Source organism: Pyxicephalus adspersus, chromosome 9, assembly GCF_032062135.1.
Source record: "Pyxicephalus adspersus chromosome 9, UCB_Pads_2.0, whole genome shotgun sequence".
NCBI classification, from domain to species: Eukaryota; Metazoa; Chordata; class Amphibia; order Anura; family Pyxicephalidae; genus Pyxicephalus; species Pyxicephalus adspersus.
The window spans coordinates 7,482,906-7,502,160 of record NC_092866.1 but is presented as its reverse complement, the minus strand read 5'-3'; the positions used below and the strand labels follow the sequence as shown (position 1 = coordinate 7,502,160).

At 38.7% G+C, this 19,255-nt stretch overlaps 1 protein-coding gene across 1 annotated transcript in view; it reads left to right on the top strand.

The window, feature by feature from the left end:
* Positions 1 to 19,255, top strand: part of LOC140338289 (neural-cadherin-like) — a 76,909-nt gene that overhangs the window by 21,792 nt on the left and 35,862 nt on the right. Inside the window, exons 7-15 of the mRNA XM_072422450.1 lie at positions 3,389 to 3,531; positions 6,170 to 6,342; positions 6,603 to 6,771; positions 8,216 to 8,386; positions 8,476 to 8,648; positions 12,567 to 12,734; positions 16,222 to 16,471; positions 16,588 to 16,715; positions 17,697 to 17,883. Of these exons, the coding sequence (XP_072278551.1) occupies positions 3,389 to 3,531; positions 6,170 to 6,342; positions 6,603 to 6,771; positions 8,216 to 8,386; positions 8,476 to 8,648; positions 12,567 to 12,734; positions 16,222 to 16,471; positions 16,588 to 16,715; positions 17,697 to 17,883 (1,562 nt within the window). The remainder of the gene's footprint in view (positions 1 to 3,388; positions 3,532 to 6,169; positions 6,343 to 6,602; positions 6,772 to 8,215; positions 8,387 to 8,475; positions 8,649 to 12,566; positions 12,735 to 16,221; positions 16,472 to 16,587; positions 16,716 to 17,696; positions 17,884 to 19,255) is intronic.

Here is a 19,255-nt window from a genome sequence, read left to right as displayed (position 1 = left end):
TCTATCTATCTATCTATCTATCTATCTATCTATCTATCTATCTATCTATCTATCTATCTATCCATCTATCTATCTATCTATCTATCTATCCTTACCTGTGTTCATCTATCTGTTTATTAATCTATCTTTCTATTGATCCATCTACCCATCCATATATTCCTTATTTTAATATTTTCCTTCCCTTCTTGTGTCTCTATATAATTACCTTTGTTTATCTGCTATTTATCAAACCTAATCTTACCCAACCTGTCTTTCCCTTAATTTTTTATGTATTCATTTTCTTTTATCTGTCTGTCTATCCATCAACATCTATCTATCTATCTATCTATCTATCTATCTATGTATCTATCTATCTATCTATCTATCTATCTATGTATCTATCTATCTATCTATCTATCTATCTATCTATCTATCTATCTATGTATCTATCTATCTATCTATCTATCTATCTATCCTTCCCTCCATCTGCTATTTATCAACCCTTATCTCTTTTAGCCAATTTATCTATATATTATTTATTATATCTATTCATTTTTTTTGTATCTATCTATCCTTCCTTCTATTCATCTGCTATTTATCAACCATCTTCTATTATTATTATCTAATCTATCTATTTATTCATTCATTTTATCTATATATTTTCATTGTATCTCTTCCTTTCTCTTATTTATTCTCTTTCTCTCTCCATTCATCCATCTAACCATCCATTTATCCAATCACTTTTTATATCTGTCTTCCTTTACTTCTCTCCTATCTATCTATCTATCTATCTATCTATCTATCTATCTATCTATCTATCCCTCTATCTGTCTATCTATCTATCCTTCCCTCCATCTGCTTTTTATCAACCCTTATCACCTTTAGCCAATCTCTCTATATAATAATTTATATATCTATTCATTTTTTTATCTATCCATCCATCCATCCATCACACAGTACATTTCAATATATCTCTGCAGTTCCTGTTATTAGAGCACAATCCTACTTTTCTTGTCTGTGCAGAAAACAAATCATCGTGCTTCCCATCCCCAAGAGCTAATATTTTTCTTTGTGCCTTTAAGTCTAAAGTTTGTATTTTTACCCTCGATTAGAGCGAAGTTGTCGGTATTTTGCTGCAAGCTACCTAAACCTCTCCCCTCCCTCCTCCTTCCCCAGACCCCCTGTCAGTTCTACAGAACACGGCTTGTTACAGACACGATGGTGGCCTATTTTTCCTTAAAATCGTCCAGCATCTTCCGAGGCCCTTCCATGTAATGTCTGAGCCTCCCGTGTCTCTGTGGCTTTTTGTTTTACAGCTTGAAAGCTGTCAGAGCTGGAATCGATTTGCTCGTTAGACTTCAGGCGAAGAGAGTGGCCTCTGGGCTGCAATTTGCTGCTGAGTGGCTGAACAAAATCACAGTGTTCCCGTTTCCTTATCCACTGCAAGGATTGAGGGGATATATATGGGAGGGTGTATATATATATATATATATATATATATATATATATATATATATATATATATGGGATCCATGGAGGCAGCCCAGGGGATTTCACTTTTTGTACTCATTCACAGAAACCACAAATAGTACTTATTTCATGCAAGCTTGACAAAGGACAGAGATGCCAAGAACAGTTGCTTTCTGCTGTTTCTGTGAAAGAGTAATAAAAGTAAAGCTCTCCATGCTGCAACCCCTCTGGGATTTTGTTTATTATGCTACTTACTTACCTGGTTGCGTGCATGGACTAATACCTAGACTCTGATGCCGATCCTTCCTTCTTTTATATATATATATATATATATATATATATTTATTTATAAATCTAATGGGAAAATCTCAACTGATTACTATGCATGAAACAAGGACACTCAGAACAGCAAAATGAGGTTTATTCTGCACTTTTCTTTAGAAGAATAGCAAACAAAACACAGTTTTAAAGCAAAGGTATTTGTAAAGAAAGTCCATAATATAAAACAAAGTAGATATCTGTTCAACTGGACCATTAACTGAGCTCGTCCAGGTTTTGGCTAGCAGGTGGTCTCCGAATGGGTTCCTCAAAAGAGCACTTGTACCTTTTTAGAGTTGTGTCTGCAGGCAGTCTTTTCACCCAGCAGCAGGATCTTATAGCAAATAAAGCAAGAGAGAGCCGCGAGCATAAACTTTCATATATAAAGACCTGTGCACAACTTATTAATGAGGTCTGGCTACCCACAGTGGTGTGGCAGATATTCTAAAGGGGGCAAAAAGAGCAAAAAAGAACTACTGAGTTAAATTTACTCCCTCTTGAAAAGCCGAGATTGAAGTAGTAGAAGTTGATTAAGCTAGGATTAGTAAGAAAATAATTCTGTAAGTCAAAAATTGAAACCTGTAAAGGCATTGTGCCACATTCAATATCATACAAATATATATTATGTGAAAATAAATCCTGCAAAACGCGTTGAAAGATTTATAGGACTGTAGCGTGCGCCATGTATAGGATGTTGGTATATGTATTTTTAAATTTTATGAATGTTTGTGAATGTCCATTGATTTAGGGTGTTTTAAAAGTTCATAATGTATATTTGTATGTTTTGTAAGAGAATGGTTCTGCTTCTTCTATTTGATTCTCATTAAACTTTAACTCTGGTTCTACTCTCCCCCTATTTTAAGGGGCAAAACGAATATTTTATTTGTAGACGTACCCCTGGTGGTCCCTCTCCAACGGTGAGAATCTAACCTCTATCTTTGAGCTTAACCTTAAATTTAACCTCGTTTTTGATTCTTTATTCTATCCACTTAGGAGTCTTGGTGTCCAAATCACCAAAGACATAAGTTTTAGCATGTTCTATAGATTGTTTTAGGAAGAAGCTTGATGCTTTTCTAGAAGTACAGAACATATTTGGGTAAAATTATAAGGAATCACACCAGACATATGTGATTGGCTGACAGGCTCCGGGTTGGAGTAAATGGAACCATGTTTATTAGGGTTTTTTGCCTTCCTCTGGATATATATATATATATATATATATATATATATATATATAAATATATATATATGGAATATGCTGGTCATGATGGTCTTTTTTTTAACCTGACTAGCTATAAAACTATGTAGCATGGATGGAAGAAACATTTAATAATGGACACAACTATCCCCAAGATTTATTAAAGGCTGTCAAGAGGTTTACCTTTCCAGGAATAAACACTAATATTGGTGGGATGAGCCTTGAATGATTTCCCGAGCTTCTATCTTATAGGCAGTCATGAGGTTTAATTCCGTGTCCATCTTCTCTTTTTTCTTTGTAAGAGGCTATAGAAAGTTTGGCATTGCGCCATTTGAAGGTCTAAATCTATTCTAATGCAAACCACCCAAGCAATTATGCACAAAAATAATTAAATGCATGAAAAATCCATGTCCTATTTTTTAGATATCGGACGTTTGTGTCAGAAGACGCGTCCCCCAACACCCTGGTGGCCACGGTGCAAGCGTTCGATCCTGACGGAGACCGAGTCACTTATGAAATCTCTGAAGGAAACAAGGAGGGAAATTTCGTTATTGATCCCCAGAAAGGTAATCACGGTTTCGAGTAGCAGACTCCAGAGTGTTTACGCGTCAGACTGTGCAAATAGAGTTTCTGAAGGCGCTTTATTGATTGGACCCGGCGTTTTCTGCCCAACAGAAATCAATGCAATAAAGCACTTGGTGTCATCAGACTAGAGATGCAATTATTCTGCGGCCAATCTTCTCGCCTTAGCAAACCGATAGATTGCAAGCTCTCGCTTATAATAAGTAGTTTGCAGAGAAGAATGGTAATGTGAGGAGTGCAAACCAGCCGAGTTTACTGTAAATGGGTCAGCGAATAAAGCTTTTTGATTGGTTGGCATGGGTCAGTGCCTCTTTTTACATTGCCTGTATGATGAGAATCATTCATTTCTTTTGCACAGCTGTAATAAATTAAAATATTATAGAGCTGCATTAATGATTATCTTTTATATTTGTCCAGAGTTTAGCTTCAACCACATAAGCCCCGCATGCCATTTTAAAATAGCACTTGGATAACGGCCGCTTGTTGAAATGGCATCGGGACTCAGGGGTTCTCCTGGGTTTCAACCTGGGTGCAGGCTAAAACCGCCGGCTGTCAATGACAGTTGGCATCCAGCTCTCAGCACAGAAGCTGAAACGATCAGCTCTCTGGCTTCTTTTCAAGTGACATCAGGGCACTTCCCATGGGTACACCAGTTCAGGCAGAGCTGTTGAAAGTCTGTCCAGCCTTTCCCTGCTTCAGTAGATGACTTCTAAAGTGTTACAGCCTGCAGTTGATCACTGTCACTGCAAAAAGGGGTCTTAATCACTTTCCATATCTATATCTATATATATTAATAGATAGATATATTTACATGTCCTTGTTACGCAATGTCATTTAAAATGTTCAGAAAATGCCAACCCATGCAAAAGCCAATTTATGTCTAGCTGTGCCCTCATCAACCCAATCTAATCATATCTCAGTGTTATTCTTCAATACAAACTGATATTTTTTCCCTGTGTGCATTGCAGTGTAGCACCAAAAGAGGAATAAGGCACCAATAAAATAAAGCACAACCTTTATGAATGTGATTTCATTTTACTCAGGTGATATTGTAAGTTATATTATGTGTAAATTTCTGAGGGTATGTGAAAAACAAATACTGCATTGGGAAAAAGGACAAGAAATGCTTCAATAATTGTTTAATATTAAGAATGAAAACCTAAATATATAAAAAAAAAAAACCTGTAATGATATTTATAATACATTGGGCAAGAGTACAAGGAGGGAGTTCTCCCTGTGTTTGCGTGGGTTTCCCCCGAGTAATCTGGATTGCTCCCACATTTCAAAAACATGCAGTTGGGTTAAATAGCTTCCTCCCAAAACTGACCTTCAGCTGATAATGACATATAACTATGGTAGAGATATTAGATTGTGAGCTCCTTTGAGGGACAGCTTGTGACATGACTATCGACTTTGTAAATCGCTGCATAATATAACGGCACTATATAAATACTGGCTAATAATATTAAGGTGCGGAACCAAAAATAAAAAATGTTCTGAAACTCAGGAGTGTAAAGGAAGGAAAGGGTGCAGGACCCAAGAGGGTAAGACATAACCAAATTCATGTGCATTTAATACATAGTTGAAATTCCACTATCAAGATGATAATATTTAAAGCCTGGAGGAATGATAATTACATTTAATGATGTGTTAATAAATGCAGAGCTGTTCAGTTACAATGCCAAGCTCATTTTTTTCAGCCAAAAGCTATTTTGCTAATTATATGCATTTTTAGCTATTTGTGTACACTACATTGCACTGTGACGGCTGCAGCCTGCTGGCCTCAGTTGTCACTGTGCTTCGCTCTTTGTGCATCATAATTAGCTGATTTGATGATCATATTATTGTAAACCATACTGAATGGTTCCCAGTGTCACACCAAAAACAGAACATAGGATAACCTTTTCTTTGCACTGGACAGTGTGATGTTTGAAAATATTCATCTACAGAAAATGGGTTAGGATTGGAGATAGGAGGAATAATTTTAGGTGAAAATGTATTGGTTGCAAATTGGTTGACTGATTTTGCCTTTTTTTGTTTTGTGATGTAATTTGAATGCTTTAGTATGTTGCTTTAGTATATGGTGACTTAGTAAAGCACAATATAAAAGTTGCCACATCCTTGCGCAGCCGAGTATTTCCTTATTTTACCACAGAAAAAAACCTGTATAGGACTTTGCAGGAACCATAAGTAACAACATCCAATTTTCATAAAAACATAGTTTATTTGGAATTGCCCATGTACAACATTCTTATAAAATACATTTATCAAGGCCCATGCATAGTTCTTGAAGTGTTTCTCAGCTTTCTCTGCTTCCTCAGAAGAACTAGAAGTCTTATAGGTTTTTCCATGGGAAAAAAAGGAAATGTTGTACATTGTTTTCTAAAATTCTGATTTTGCTGAATCAGAATTTCTTAATTTGACCCATTAAGGTGCTTTGATAAAACTTGCTAGGTAAAAAATTTGTTTGACAAGGATCAAAGTTTGGTTGTAAAAACTGGTCCCTAATAGTTGAAAGGAGCTTCAGCAGCCATTGAATAGCTGTACTCATTGTACTCATCGCTAATCACTATTTAGGATATTTTATGGTAATTTAATATTTTATCCTGTGATAATTAACAGGTCTCATTCGTCTGGGTCCAAGTCCTCTTCCCCAGTTCCATGGAACCGAGTACATCTTGTATGTAACAGCGACAGATGATAACGCCTCTGGCGGTTTGCACAGCCTTACCAGCACCACGACAGTCATTGTTCGAGTGGATGATATTAATAATAATAAGCCCATTTTTCATCAGGTGTGTTGAGTTTCTTTATTTCACAATTTACCAATCAACATATTTACAAATCCCAACCTGGAGCTTTTCTCCATGTGGCCATGGAGCCCTCTTTTATACGACTAGCCCTGAGTCCTAGGACCTAAAGGAGTTAGTGGGATGAGCCATGTGCTCCCTCACATCCAGAAGTACTGGATATTTTTGTTTTCTTTTTGCTGATAATTGTTTTAGTAAGATGATGGCTGTGTAAATGATCAAGTCTACAAATTTTATATCCCTAGTGTGCCGAGTACAGCAAGAATGCCTCCATTCTGGAAAACCAGCCCCTGGGGACGTTTGTGCTTCAGGTGGAGGCAAAAGACGCTGATAGTGGAGTGAATGGACAAGTGAAATATGGCATTGTGCACAGAGAAGGCTACTTACCTGCATTTACCATCCACCCTGATACAGGTAACAAAGAAGAAAAGCCAAAGCAAATACCTATTAGAAGTACCATCTAAATTTCCTTTTAAAGGGCACCCGTTCCCCGACTATACAAGCTAATTTATTTACATATTCTAAATAAGCAGCTTTTTAAAAGTCCTCACTAACCTCTGTAGCCATAACCATTGTGGACAGATGCATCCTCACACCTTATCCATAACAGAACCATAATAATATCAGCTGTTTTCATCCTGTCAACCATGTAAATACACAGTAGATATTTTCAAGATGTTAGAAACTAGCCAAAATCCAACTTTAATGTCTCATTTATAATCTTTAAGGATCTTTGAGGAGCAATTACTTCACAGTACAGGCAGCTAGAGAGGTCAGTGATAGCTTGTTTTAAGAATATGTTAATAGAATGTCCTGAGTTTGCACACAGTTGCACTATTTTAATTTTTAAGTTATGTCAATCTTTGTAGGCTGATTCATATTTATGTTATGAATAGCTTTCAGCATCTTAGCCTTGCGTAAAAGGAGGAACAGACTTAGACAGAAATCCAAACATGTATGGTATCCTGTTCAGGATGTGCCATTGATGTCCTCAGACTTGCAGTGAACCCTAAAAAAGTAATACAAATTGACAAAAACTACTAATTACAAATAATACCAAAGCATGTTTCTATATTGCATGTCGGGGCCAGATTTTTAATTTTTTTCTCCACTAGGCCAGCTAGCTTGTCCCCTTAGGAAAAATATGGGGGCAATCATGATGACATTAGGAGGTCATTGGTGGGGGCCATGATGGTTGTGGGCAGAACAACCCAACGCCAAACACTTGTATGTATTACAATGATAATACTAAAGCTGTGACACCAGTAAAGATGCCTCTGGCACCCTAAGCCATGGCTTTGGTGGCTCTGACTGCATGACCACTACTTTACAAGATGTTACTATACATGCAATGGTGAGCCATTATGGAACATTATGTCTCTCCAAAGTCAGGCTCAGTGTTGAAACTGTAAAGATGTTCTTTTGGAATAACTATTTCACTTCCATCACAATCATCTCCTCCCTGAAGAAATTGCTTTCTTACTATGACCTTTCTCAAACTGATCCTTGAACGGGGAGGGGTGTCTGCCTTCCTTATACTCACCCGAACAATCTTGGTGTGGTAATGAAATAAGCTGCAGTGTTGTCATCCCTTAGGGAGCCCATTGCTGAAAATGAATCTCATAGTGTAGGGGATGTCTAGACTTCAGGGAAAAGCAGGCAAAATTGGATTTCGAGGGACATTCCGTAATCTGACGGCCTCCAAGTTTCTGTAGTGCCAGCAACACTTTTGATCATTTTGGAATATTACATCTTCTTCAGATTTATTGCCAAGGATTGGTCAAGACAGCCAACTCATTTTAGGTAGCAACCGTGTTGGACAAGTGGAAAGACATTGCTGTTTTCTTCTTTCTCTTAGGAATTATAACCACACTTCAGACATTCGATCGGGAGAAGGATAAAGAGTATCCGCTGACCATCAAGGCCACCGACCAGGCCAGTGACCCTCTTATCAGCCTCTGCCAGATTAACATTGCCATCCTCGACCAGAACGACAATGACCCAAGCTTTGAAAATAACCGATATGAGTGTAAGTGATTCACTGAAATAGTTACTTTCTATCACAATTACTTTTGTATGATGTGCAATAAAATATATCTCTTTCAACCCATTCAATAGATTTCCTAAAGGAAGACACGGCAGTCGGAACAAGTTTTCTCCGTATTGCAGCCCGCGATGAAGACTATGGCCCAAATGCGGCACTTACTTACTCCCTAGCTGGTGATGAGCCTCAGGTTTTCCAAATTAACAGCACAACGGGGTGGCTCTATGTCAACCAACCAATGTCTCGGGTATGGCATGAATTTACAGTCAATGACCAGGCTACTGATGTTTTAAAGTGGAACAAAACACTTACGTTAAAATCATACCCACCTTTACTTCCACAGTGCTCCAGATCCCTCCGGAGCTTTCCTTGTTTGGCTCCCGCTCCATCCTGAAATCTGCCTTCGTCCCTTTGGGCCAAGTGCTGCCATCTTTCTTGGTCTTCTTTCCTCTTCTGGATACATCACCCAACCCCACACTGCCCTGGCGTGAGATCGGGTGACGTAGCTTGCTGTAAAAGGGAAAAAAAAAAGTGCCGAAGCGACCAGACAGGTCCTTCATTGCAGAAGAGATAGACGATGTCTCTTCTGCAGTAAAATAATCATACTTGCCTGATCCAATTTTTTCAATATACTCACCAGACCGCGCTCCATCTTGGGTGACGCCACCTTTTTCTTCTCCTCTTTTGGGTTCCAATTATTGACAATCCTGATTGGCCCGGCCACATGCATGCAGAAGTCCAATTAGTCCCAGCAAGCCCAGGGGATGCTGGAATAAGTAAAGAAGACAGCGATCAGGCAGGAAATATTTTTGAGCTGCCTAATTGCAATTTTTTCTTTGTGGAACTGCAGTTCTGCTTTAGATTTTTTTGATGTTCGCAGGGACCCCTCCACACCAACACTCTATAGTGAAGCTCATGAAGAGTGGAAATCTGGTTTTAAATAGGGGGGGGGGTTGTTGATCTGCCACACTTGGTCTGTTGAAGAGACCACTGCTTTCCCACTCAATTTTATTGGCACCACATTATAGTGGTGAGCTACTATGCATCAGACTGCAGTAAATTAAAAGAAATACCACAATGCAACAGAGGGGTCCTAAAATATTTTAAATCCTGGATATATTTTTATATAGTTCTGCCCAGTGTGAACACAGACTGTTGATGGAATCAAGGCTATTCTATGACCTGTGCAAAAGCAGCTTTGTTGAGGCTTCTTGACCTGCAGCATCAGTGTTTTTGTAGTCGGTACATAAAAGCTGCATTCAATGCAAAGCTGCTATGAAGGCGCATACAGGAGAAAGAGGAGTCTTTAAGAAATATATTTAGCATAAATCTCATGTATTGAAATGTGCAGCACAATACAGATCATGTGCTTCCCCATACAATAAAAAGCAAGGTCAGTGACGTTCAGTATGCAGCACTGCTGGTTGGTCTTCAGAATAACTGATTTAACTGACATTATGGTATACAGGTCTCCCTTTAGAGGTCAGTGTATATGGACTTTTGTTTCTTTCAGAATTATTTTTCTCTGCATACAAGTCTATGGACATAAAAAATTTGCTTGAAGCAGGTCAAGGTAGGTCAGAAGTAGGTCAACAGCAGGTCAAATGAACCTGTTAGTGAATACTGAATGGTCTTAGAAGTGACGTAAATAGATTTTTGTTGGAAATAGAGTGACCCACAGTACAGATGGGAACTCCTAATCAAATCTCACCAAATATTCACCAAAATGTTTGATCACTCTATCGAGCACCTATGCATGGGTTTCTTACAATCTGTCTGCTTTAGAATTCACTAAAGATTCTTGGGAAATCCAATAATTATTGTGAATCAGTGACTGGATCAGAAATGGAACCTCTGTGCTTTAAGCCTTTGTTAGCCTAATCTAATAAGCAAACATGTCTGAGTCATCCAGGTAAATGTGTGATACCATATCCTGCTGGTTGGATCTTTTTACCCTGCAGGATGTTTGGACTTTTTCCAGAAATATGATAAATATAAACATTCTTTATAAAAAGCTGCAGTACTCAGCTCACATTTGCAACCATCTGGCTGCATGTGATAAATATGAAATTTTATTTTTTGATAGTAGAAAGGGAGGAATGAAGGAAGGAAGAGACGGAGGAGGGAGAAGGCACATTGCTTTGCAGGAAGGAAGGGAGAGAGGAAGTGAGCAGAAGAAAGAGAGGAAGAAATGATTGAAGAAAGAGATGCAGGGTAGGAAGGAAGTGAAGGAGGAAGGAAGGAACCATAGTAAGGGAGCTAGGCATGACAGAATGCAGAAATAAAGGAATAAGGGAATAGAAGAATGAGAAGGAAGGGGGGGAAAAGAGGGGAGGAAGAGAAGGGGAGAGAATGGAAGAGAAGAAGAAGGGATTAGAAGAAAGAAAGAGAGAGAAAAGATAGAGATTAGACAGAGGAAATAAAGGAAAGAAGGAAGGAATTGAGAGAGAAAGGAATTGGAAAGGAATAAAGAAAAAGAAGGGAGGAAGAACAGAAGAAGAAGGAATTAGCAGAAAGAGAGAGAGAGAAAAGGGAGGAATAGAGAGAGGAAGGAAGGAAGGAAGGAAGGAAGGAAGGAAGGGAGAAATGAAGGATTGGAGAGAGGGAGGAAGGGGGGGATACAAGAAAGAGGGAGGAATGAAGGAGGAAATGGAAGGAAGAATTGAATAAGAAGAAGGGAATAGAAGAAAGAGGGGAGAGAGTAAGGAAAGAAGGAATAGATGAAAGAGGGGGAAAGGAATTAAGGGAGAGAAGAAGTAAAGGGGAAGAGGAATTAAGGAAGGAGGTAATACAAGAGAGAGGGAGGAATGAAGCATGAAAGGAAGGAAAGAAGAGAAACAGAAGAAGAAGGAGGCAAAAAATGATGGAAAAAGAGAAAGAGAGGAAAGAAGGAGGAGTAATTAAAGGATAGAGGGAAAGCAGAAGAAGAAGAAAAAGATAGAGAGGAAAAAAGGATGGAAGGAAGAGATAAAGAGGGAGAAGGAAAGAAAGAATGGAAGGAGAGGAGATAGAGAAATATGGAGGAGGAAAAAAAGGATGTAAGGAAAAGATGAGGAGGAAGGAGCAGGAAAGAAAGGACGGAAGGCAGAGATAGAGAAGAAGGAACAGGAAAGAAAGGATGGAAGGAAGGAATGAATGAAGAAGGAATGACAGAAGATATTCATATAAGGCTTCCTAAATTTCAGATGGCTCTTTAAGTCGGTGCTGTCAGTGCCGGTATGAGACGCCCGGCGGCAGTTTGGCTCTCAGATTATTGTGTTTTGTAGCAGATAAAGGTTCTGTTCAGGAATCATCTACAGAGAACACTCTTTCCCCGCAGCTGATACATTTCTTATAAATTGTGGGGCTGCGGAGATGCATTGTAATCTCACAGCTGGTGGCGCGCCGCTTTCTGGACAGCTGTGAGCGGCTGTCGGTATATCGTCTTCACTCGTATTATAATCCAGCTGGACAGGGGCATCTGCACACACAGTCCATCCCAGTCCCTTTGGTCCGCTCAGAATGTGACACATTGTGACAAGGCCAGATGAGCAGCCTGTGGCTCACCAGCTGTTGTGGAACTAAAAATCCCAGTATGCCAAAATAGTGTTTTTTCCATTTTAATGAACACCTGTAACCGTTTCCTTTAAAGAGATTGTGGAAACTATGGCACTACATACAGCAACGTGCACTAATTTTTGTAACTTTTTATAGGGATTGCACATTGGGCTTGATTTGAATAGAGATTGTTCACATAGCAAAGTTTATGATCTCCTTGCAATGGATGCTTTGCCCATTAAGGACGTTTGTAAGAACGACCCCCCCCCCCCCCCCATTTCCTTTTCCCACCTTTTTCATCCTCCTCATCATTTGACAGGGTTTAGCATTGGCCATTCTGGGACAAGCACTGTATTTTCTGAATTGGCCACATTGGTCCTCCATAGGACTTTTTATTTAGGAATATATATTAGGAATTTTTGCTAAGGGACTCAAAAACAGGGAAGCCCAGAAAATGTAAATAGTAGCATGTTTTGTTCTCATAAGAGAACCTGTTGGTTTTCCTTAAATGAACCAAGTGACAGATCTTCTTTAGTAATATTTAGAACCTGCTCCCCACCTGTATGATGTTTACGAATGTATGCATTTACCTTAAATGACCAATTTTTCCCCAATTTCTCTTTTTCAGAAATCCTTAATAACTCAAGAAGTAATTGCAACAGATGGCGGAAACCGCAGCACCCGAGTGGAGGTGGCAGTGCGGGTGACAGATGCCCAGAATCAGCCACCAGTGTGGGAAAAAGATAAATATGAAATTGTGATTCCCGAGAACACGTTGAGAGATACACCTGTGGTGGTATGTTATGTCTTAATATTCCAAGACACAATTGACCTCAGAGACATGTATTACCCACTAGCCTTAAAAAGGCTATTCACCTCCCTTACCTCTCTAGCTGTAGGCAATATGGAGAAATGAATCCTCAAAGATTGAAAGAGAAGTCCTTCAAGTCTGTAACTCTTAGAAGTGCCTCGGCAGTTCAGCTCCACCTGTTTTTATCTGCCAGCAGTGACTCAACTGCCTGGTTCACCTTGCTGCCCCTTACCAGCAATTACAGCTAATGTATGTTTATGCTCATAGTAGCACCCAAATTTTTAAAGGTAAATAGCAAGTTTTGTACCAGTTCTTCATAATTTTGTGCTTTATGGTTACCCAAAAAGTTCCTGACAACCATGACTTAGCTGTGCCAAGCAGAAACTTCAGTATCAGTCATGTAACTTGTGAAATTTGAATCATTTATCAGTTTAGCAGCATAGCAGTTGCCATTATGCAGTAAAACAGATTTCAAACTTCGAGTGGAACTGTCTATGAAAAGCCGCCAGTCTTCTGCTCGGTATTCTGGTCCTCCCATATGGGTTAGTAGTCCAGGGATGTTACAACAGTACACAAAGCCCCTAATTTAATAAAGCTCTCCAAGGCTGGAGAGAATACACTTTCATCAGTGAAGCTGGGTGATCACGCAAACCTGAAATGGATTTCTTCAATGTAATTTGCTATTTGCTAGGAAATGCTTTGAATCCTGGACCAGATCCATCCCAGGTTTGTTGGATCACCCAGCTTCACTGGTGAAAGTGTATTCTCTCTAGCCTTGGAGAGCTTTAATAAATCAGGGCCAAAGTCTCCATCTTCACTAAAATATGGTAGGAGTGTCACCTCTCTTGTCTTATAAACTGTTATTTTACCTTCCGGTCTCAGACAGTACTTTTCTTTTATCCTGGATGCTAAAAGTTCAGATGCTTGTTTTGACAGACTTAGGTCACGTAATAAATTATTGAACTCTTCTTGGGAGAACTGCTGGTTGGATGAAACACTTCCTTCATATTCACTTCCACTGCTAACTCCTGGATTACACTCCCTGTATATCCTCCATGTTGGATACAGGAATATCAGGGACTGAACACTGGTATGGGAACATCAGCACCATGCCGCACAGGTCGTCTTGCTGATTCCAAATCACCGTACTCCCACTTGTTTTTCTTGTAACGATTTAAACCTTTTACATTCACAGCACAAAAATAATAATCATTATGATTTTTGAGCTCTTGCCATACCATAGGTACACCAAATTTATAACTTTTCAGTTTTCCATTTTTCCACTGACTTAGACACTCTGCACAAGTTTTGCATACCATATGGGGAGCCCAATACTTATCTTGGTCCCCCAGTTTAATACCAAAATATGCAAGATATGCTTGTTTCACAAATTCTGTAATGTTTCTTGTTTTGCTGAAAATATTCACCACAAATGTAGCAAAACCCATTAGGGTCATTTAAACAACTTCTTTTTGAAGAACTCATATTTCTGTAAAAAAGGAAAATGTATAAATAAAAAGAAAGCAAATGAAAGTTTCATGAAAATAATGCTACATTTATTATATAAAATGGAAAACATTGGTGTGAATAAAGATGAATAATAATATGCTGTGTTAACATTTGTTGTTGGTAAAATAGTCTATTCTATCCTGTATCACAAGAACTAGAGTCAATTCAATGAATCTGAAGTCAAATCTGGATTCAGCAGACCTGGAATACACTAAATATATTAAAAAATCCTTAGCAAGTGAAAAAAAAAATTTTGGTTTAGCTATGTAATATTCAAATAATTCTTGAACTTGTTTTCAAGAAATTGGAAGGGGTGGAGGACTTTAGGTGGATTTTCAGAGGATTTTGTAGACCTGTTGGGTCAAATATGTTGAACTTTGTATTCTCAAGGAAGTAGATAGACCTAGACTAATATACAACCCGTTGGAGATTTTATTCTGGCCACTTTTACACATAATTTATATCAGTTCATACAAACACTCTCCGTCCATCCGATCCATTTTTAAAACTCATTGTGTCCCCTGAGCCAAAATGTTTGTCCACCTCTGACTTAAAGCTTGTTTTGTTCCAAAGAGGGGGTTTTAAAACTTTTTCGAACTTTGTAATCTGTTGCCTAACAATCTCATATCAAACTTTTTCATTGTATTTATTTACTTATTTGGCTGTATTTTTATCCATTGATATCTTCCTTTGCAAAAATTTGTACAACAAACTCTAATACAGAAGTTATAATGAAATTCCTTTAGGTAGATCTGCTAAGTGAAGGGAGTAGAGAGGAGCATTTTTAGAGAAATTCTTTTTGAGAATATGGTAAATACTGTCCCATTACGGTTCTTTATTATAAATCGCGTTCCCACAATCCCATGGATCACAATTTTGCTAGCTGTAAGTGACGTTAATATTGAATGTCTCTTAATTATGTTGGAATATCCACTATTGCTTTTTAAAATTTTAATGAGATTTAATAACTAGGTAACACTGGAGGTTAATATTTAATAGTGGGGAGCTTTTGAAGAGGATGCTATGGTCTTGCTTCTGTTTGTATTGAAATATTTTTTATTATATTTTAACTATTTTAAATTTTTTTTACAAAACAGGCGTTTCAGCCCTTTATTAGAGTTACATCGACATTAATTTTAAAACAGAGCCTGCAGCACTGAATTTGATATTTGCACATGCTGATTATGCAGAAGTTTGATTTTGCTGTTTACAGATATATAAATAACTAAGACATTAGGGGAATGTAAAAAACTCAGGCACTAACAGGGACTGTGGGGTGTCATGTAGTTACATGGATCCACTATGTGGTCAGGGGTGACAGGCAATTCCATTTTACTTTCTGCTGAGCCACTGGGGCCCAAAAATATCTATAAACAGCTGCATCCTCCTATGACTTTGCCAATTGTCCTTCCCAGCTCTGAAAGCACCTTACCTTAGTAGGTTCTTGCATTCCTCCTTTTATCTCTGGAGTCTAAGATGCCTCCAGGTGTTACCAAGAACCCCCACAAGCAAATATGACTTGGTGCCATTCCTAGGACCCAACCTTGGTCTTGAAGTGCTTGAAACAGCTGATGACCCAGTTGAAGTACCAGGTGCTTAATAGGAAGTAGGAAGAATGCCTTTTATATTGCTGGCCATTGGGAAGGCTTCCACCCTTACAGATCATTGGAATCTATTAAACTGAGGTACAAATTCCTCATTGTTCAAGGAACCCCAAGCAACCAATGGAGGAATCACGGTTGAGAAACATTGTATTAGGACAAATGTGAATGGTATCTTCACCGTGCATAGGCCTCAGGTATGCATTAGGTTGACCATGGGTAACATTTGTGGGGAATCTCTGCAGTGTGAGATAGGAAGAAATCACTTTGCCTTGTATCTTTGTTGAGAATATCGGCCAACGCATAGTTGGGTTTACCTATATTGACAACTTTATTCCATTGTATTTGTTGGTTTCATGCAGACTGTTAAGGCAAGATCACTTCTGGGAGATCCTCGAGTGACGTATAATTTAGAAGAAGGTTTGGTTCCTGAGAGCAACATGCCGGTGCGTTTCTACTTGACAGTGAATAGAGAGGACGGTTCTGCTTCGGTATCAGTAGCTGAGAATCTTGACTATGAAACCACAAGGAACTTTATCTTGAAAATCAGAGCTCAAAATGTTGCTACGGTGCCTTTAGCTGCATTCACTACGGTGTATATCAATATTACAGGTAGGATCAAGGGACCAAAATACACATATTTCAGTTATTTTAATTGTTTCATGACAGGTGCTCTTTAACACTATCGTAATTTGTAAAAACACTAAGATGTTCTGTTGAACTTGCAGATGTGAATGATAATGTCCCATTCTTCAGCTCGTCAATATACGAGGCTTCAGTGACTGAAGGACTTGAGTTGGGGACTTTTGTCCTTCAAGTTTCTGCATCTGACCAAGACCTAGGTCTTAATGGAGAGGTAACCAAACTATAAACCACACCCTTTAGATTTCAGATCTATATTTTTGTTATTTTCCTCATTAACTGAATATTCTCTTCACATTCTTCTAGGCATAATGAATTCATGAAATATACACTCTGTCATGAGCATTCCATGGCCAGCATGATCCAACATTTCATTGGCTGGGCCAACATGATCCAACATTCCATTGGCTGGGCCAACATGATCCAACATTCCATTGGCTGGGCCAACATGATCCAACATTCCATTGGCTAGGCCAACATGATTCAACATTCCATTGGCTGAACCAACATGATCCAATATTCCATTGGCTGGGCCAGCATGACCCAACATTACATTGGCTGGGCCGACATTCCCACTATTCCATTGACTGGGCTACCCATAAACATCCCATTGGTAGTATCAACATTCATCAACAATTCATTGGTTCCACCAATAGCTGTTAGCACCCTATTGCTAGCATTGATACTCTGTTGGTTTCATCAACATTTATCACCATTTCACTGACCATATCAACATTTGTCAATATATATTTGGTTGTGGCAACACTGGTAACTTTTTAATAGATTCAACATTCTTGCAACATTCTGTTTTTTTTTAATTAACCTGCAACGGGTATTGGCCACAAAGCTAGGAGGTCACCATAACATGGGAGTCCAGCTAGCCAAAGCTCAAGGAACCCTTTCAAACTTGGAGGAGCCCTAGGGTTCCATGAAACCCGGTTAAGAATGACTGCTCCAAAGGAAATTCTGGTTGAGAGAGACCACCATAAAATCAATATTCAATATGTCTCTTCATTAAAAGAAGCGTGTGGTAAAACCCTTGAATTTGGCACTGAAAGGTCTAGGAGGCATTTCAAAGTTGAGTCTTTTATATGTATCATATTGGCATTTTAATGTACTGGTGAATCTCAATGAGGCTAAGGTCACAAAATATAAAGCTGTGTCCAGTTCTTGACCTCTGTGTCTTGTGCTTCAGATCATGTATTCCATTCTCGAGGACCGAAGTGGGGACCACGCCCTTTTCCATATAGACCCCCAGACAGGGAGCATCTACACCGCAGCGATCTTTGACCGAGAAACAAAGACATCTTACTTACTGGAGGTCAAATCATCCGATGGCTCAGAATCAGCCCGACCAGGAAAACATGGACAGCCCAATTCTGGTAATAAAATGTCTAAGTCAGCATAAGACATAAACTAGCACTTGATGTAATCTTCATAAATGTTCTTTTTTCATAATCCAAATTTTGTATTTCAGCCTGAAGGGTCCTAATCATAGCTTGTTGGAGTGGCCATTGTTCTTTGGCCCACAGAAAATATTTAGAATTCTGTCTAACAAAAACCACGTATGTATTGGATTAACTTGATTTTTGCTTGAACTCCCGGCAAGAGGAACGAGGAGACGGAAAAAGTTGTCCGGTGGAAGCGACGTGATTAGCCGCAATAATCCCTACATAATTGCAACATGGGGAAGTCACACGAGGCAACGCACAGTTGACTAGTCTAGCTGAAAATTACCCATGGAGCTTAATCCCTTCACCTTGCTGTGTTCATTTGGCCTCTTCCAGTCTTACTGATTGGCTGAGCTGATTTGTGTACATGTGAAGCTTAAGTATACAGAGTAAAATGGCTTCCGGAATAAGCCGCATTTGCTTGTACCGGTCAACCCGTTGCATTTCAGCTCACAGCAGCCCTTAAAAAGAAATTTGTATTTTACATCTTAATGCCACTTCAAGTTTCTTTTTAAATCTGTAGCTTCATTAAAACAATACCTGCTGATCCTAACATGTGTAGGCACTCCCTGCTACATGGTGACAACACCCTGTCCTCCACTTTTGTCCAACAGGGTGATGGCGGAGAAGCACAAATGTGAGACAAGGTCAATGTGTTGTCATCTATAGCAGGTTACAAAAACATGTATTGATAGATCAGCAAGTGTTTTTTATATTTTTTAAATAAAAGTTGCAGCTGTGAAAAGTTTTGAAACAGCTTTTGAAGACCCCGATTCCTTTTCCCTCTTCCAATTTGAGCTGTGCTGCTTGAAATTAAACAAATACTCCTAACGATGGTGTTAACAAATACCGAGCTGCATTATTGTTCCTTTAACATCTCTGAAGTTCTGCTTTAGGAAGACTGGATTTTATTGTGTGTTTGTATCTAGTTAAAATATAGCATTAAGGAATGCAAACGATAAAAGCCTGGGGTAATATGAATACAAGATATACCTCAAAATATAATGCAATTGGGTTGCATCTGTATTTTTTTTCCAATTCCCTGTATTGCAATTCAACTTTAAAGGGTTAAAAAGTTACTGATTGAAATTTGTCTATAGAAAGAAGTTTGGAATAATGGGACCATCACTATTAAAATGACATAACTAGGGTAGGTGGAAAATGTATTGAAATAACTTACATTAATAAGATACATAGATGGAAAAAAAAAAAAAGTAAAGTGAATCTATTTGTGCTGGGCTGCGGGCTACGCGGATAGATGCTGTGAATATATAATGGAGTTTTTCTGCGTTTATTCTCCTTT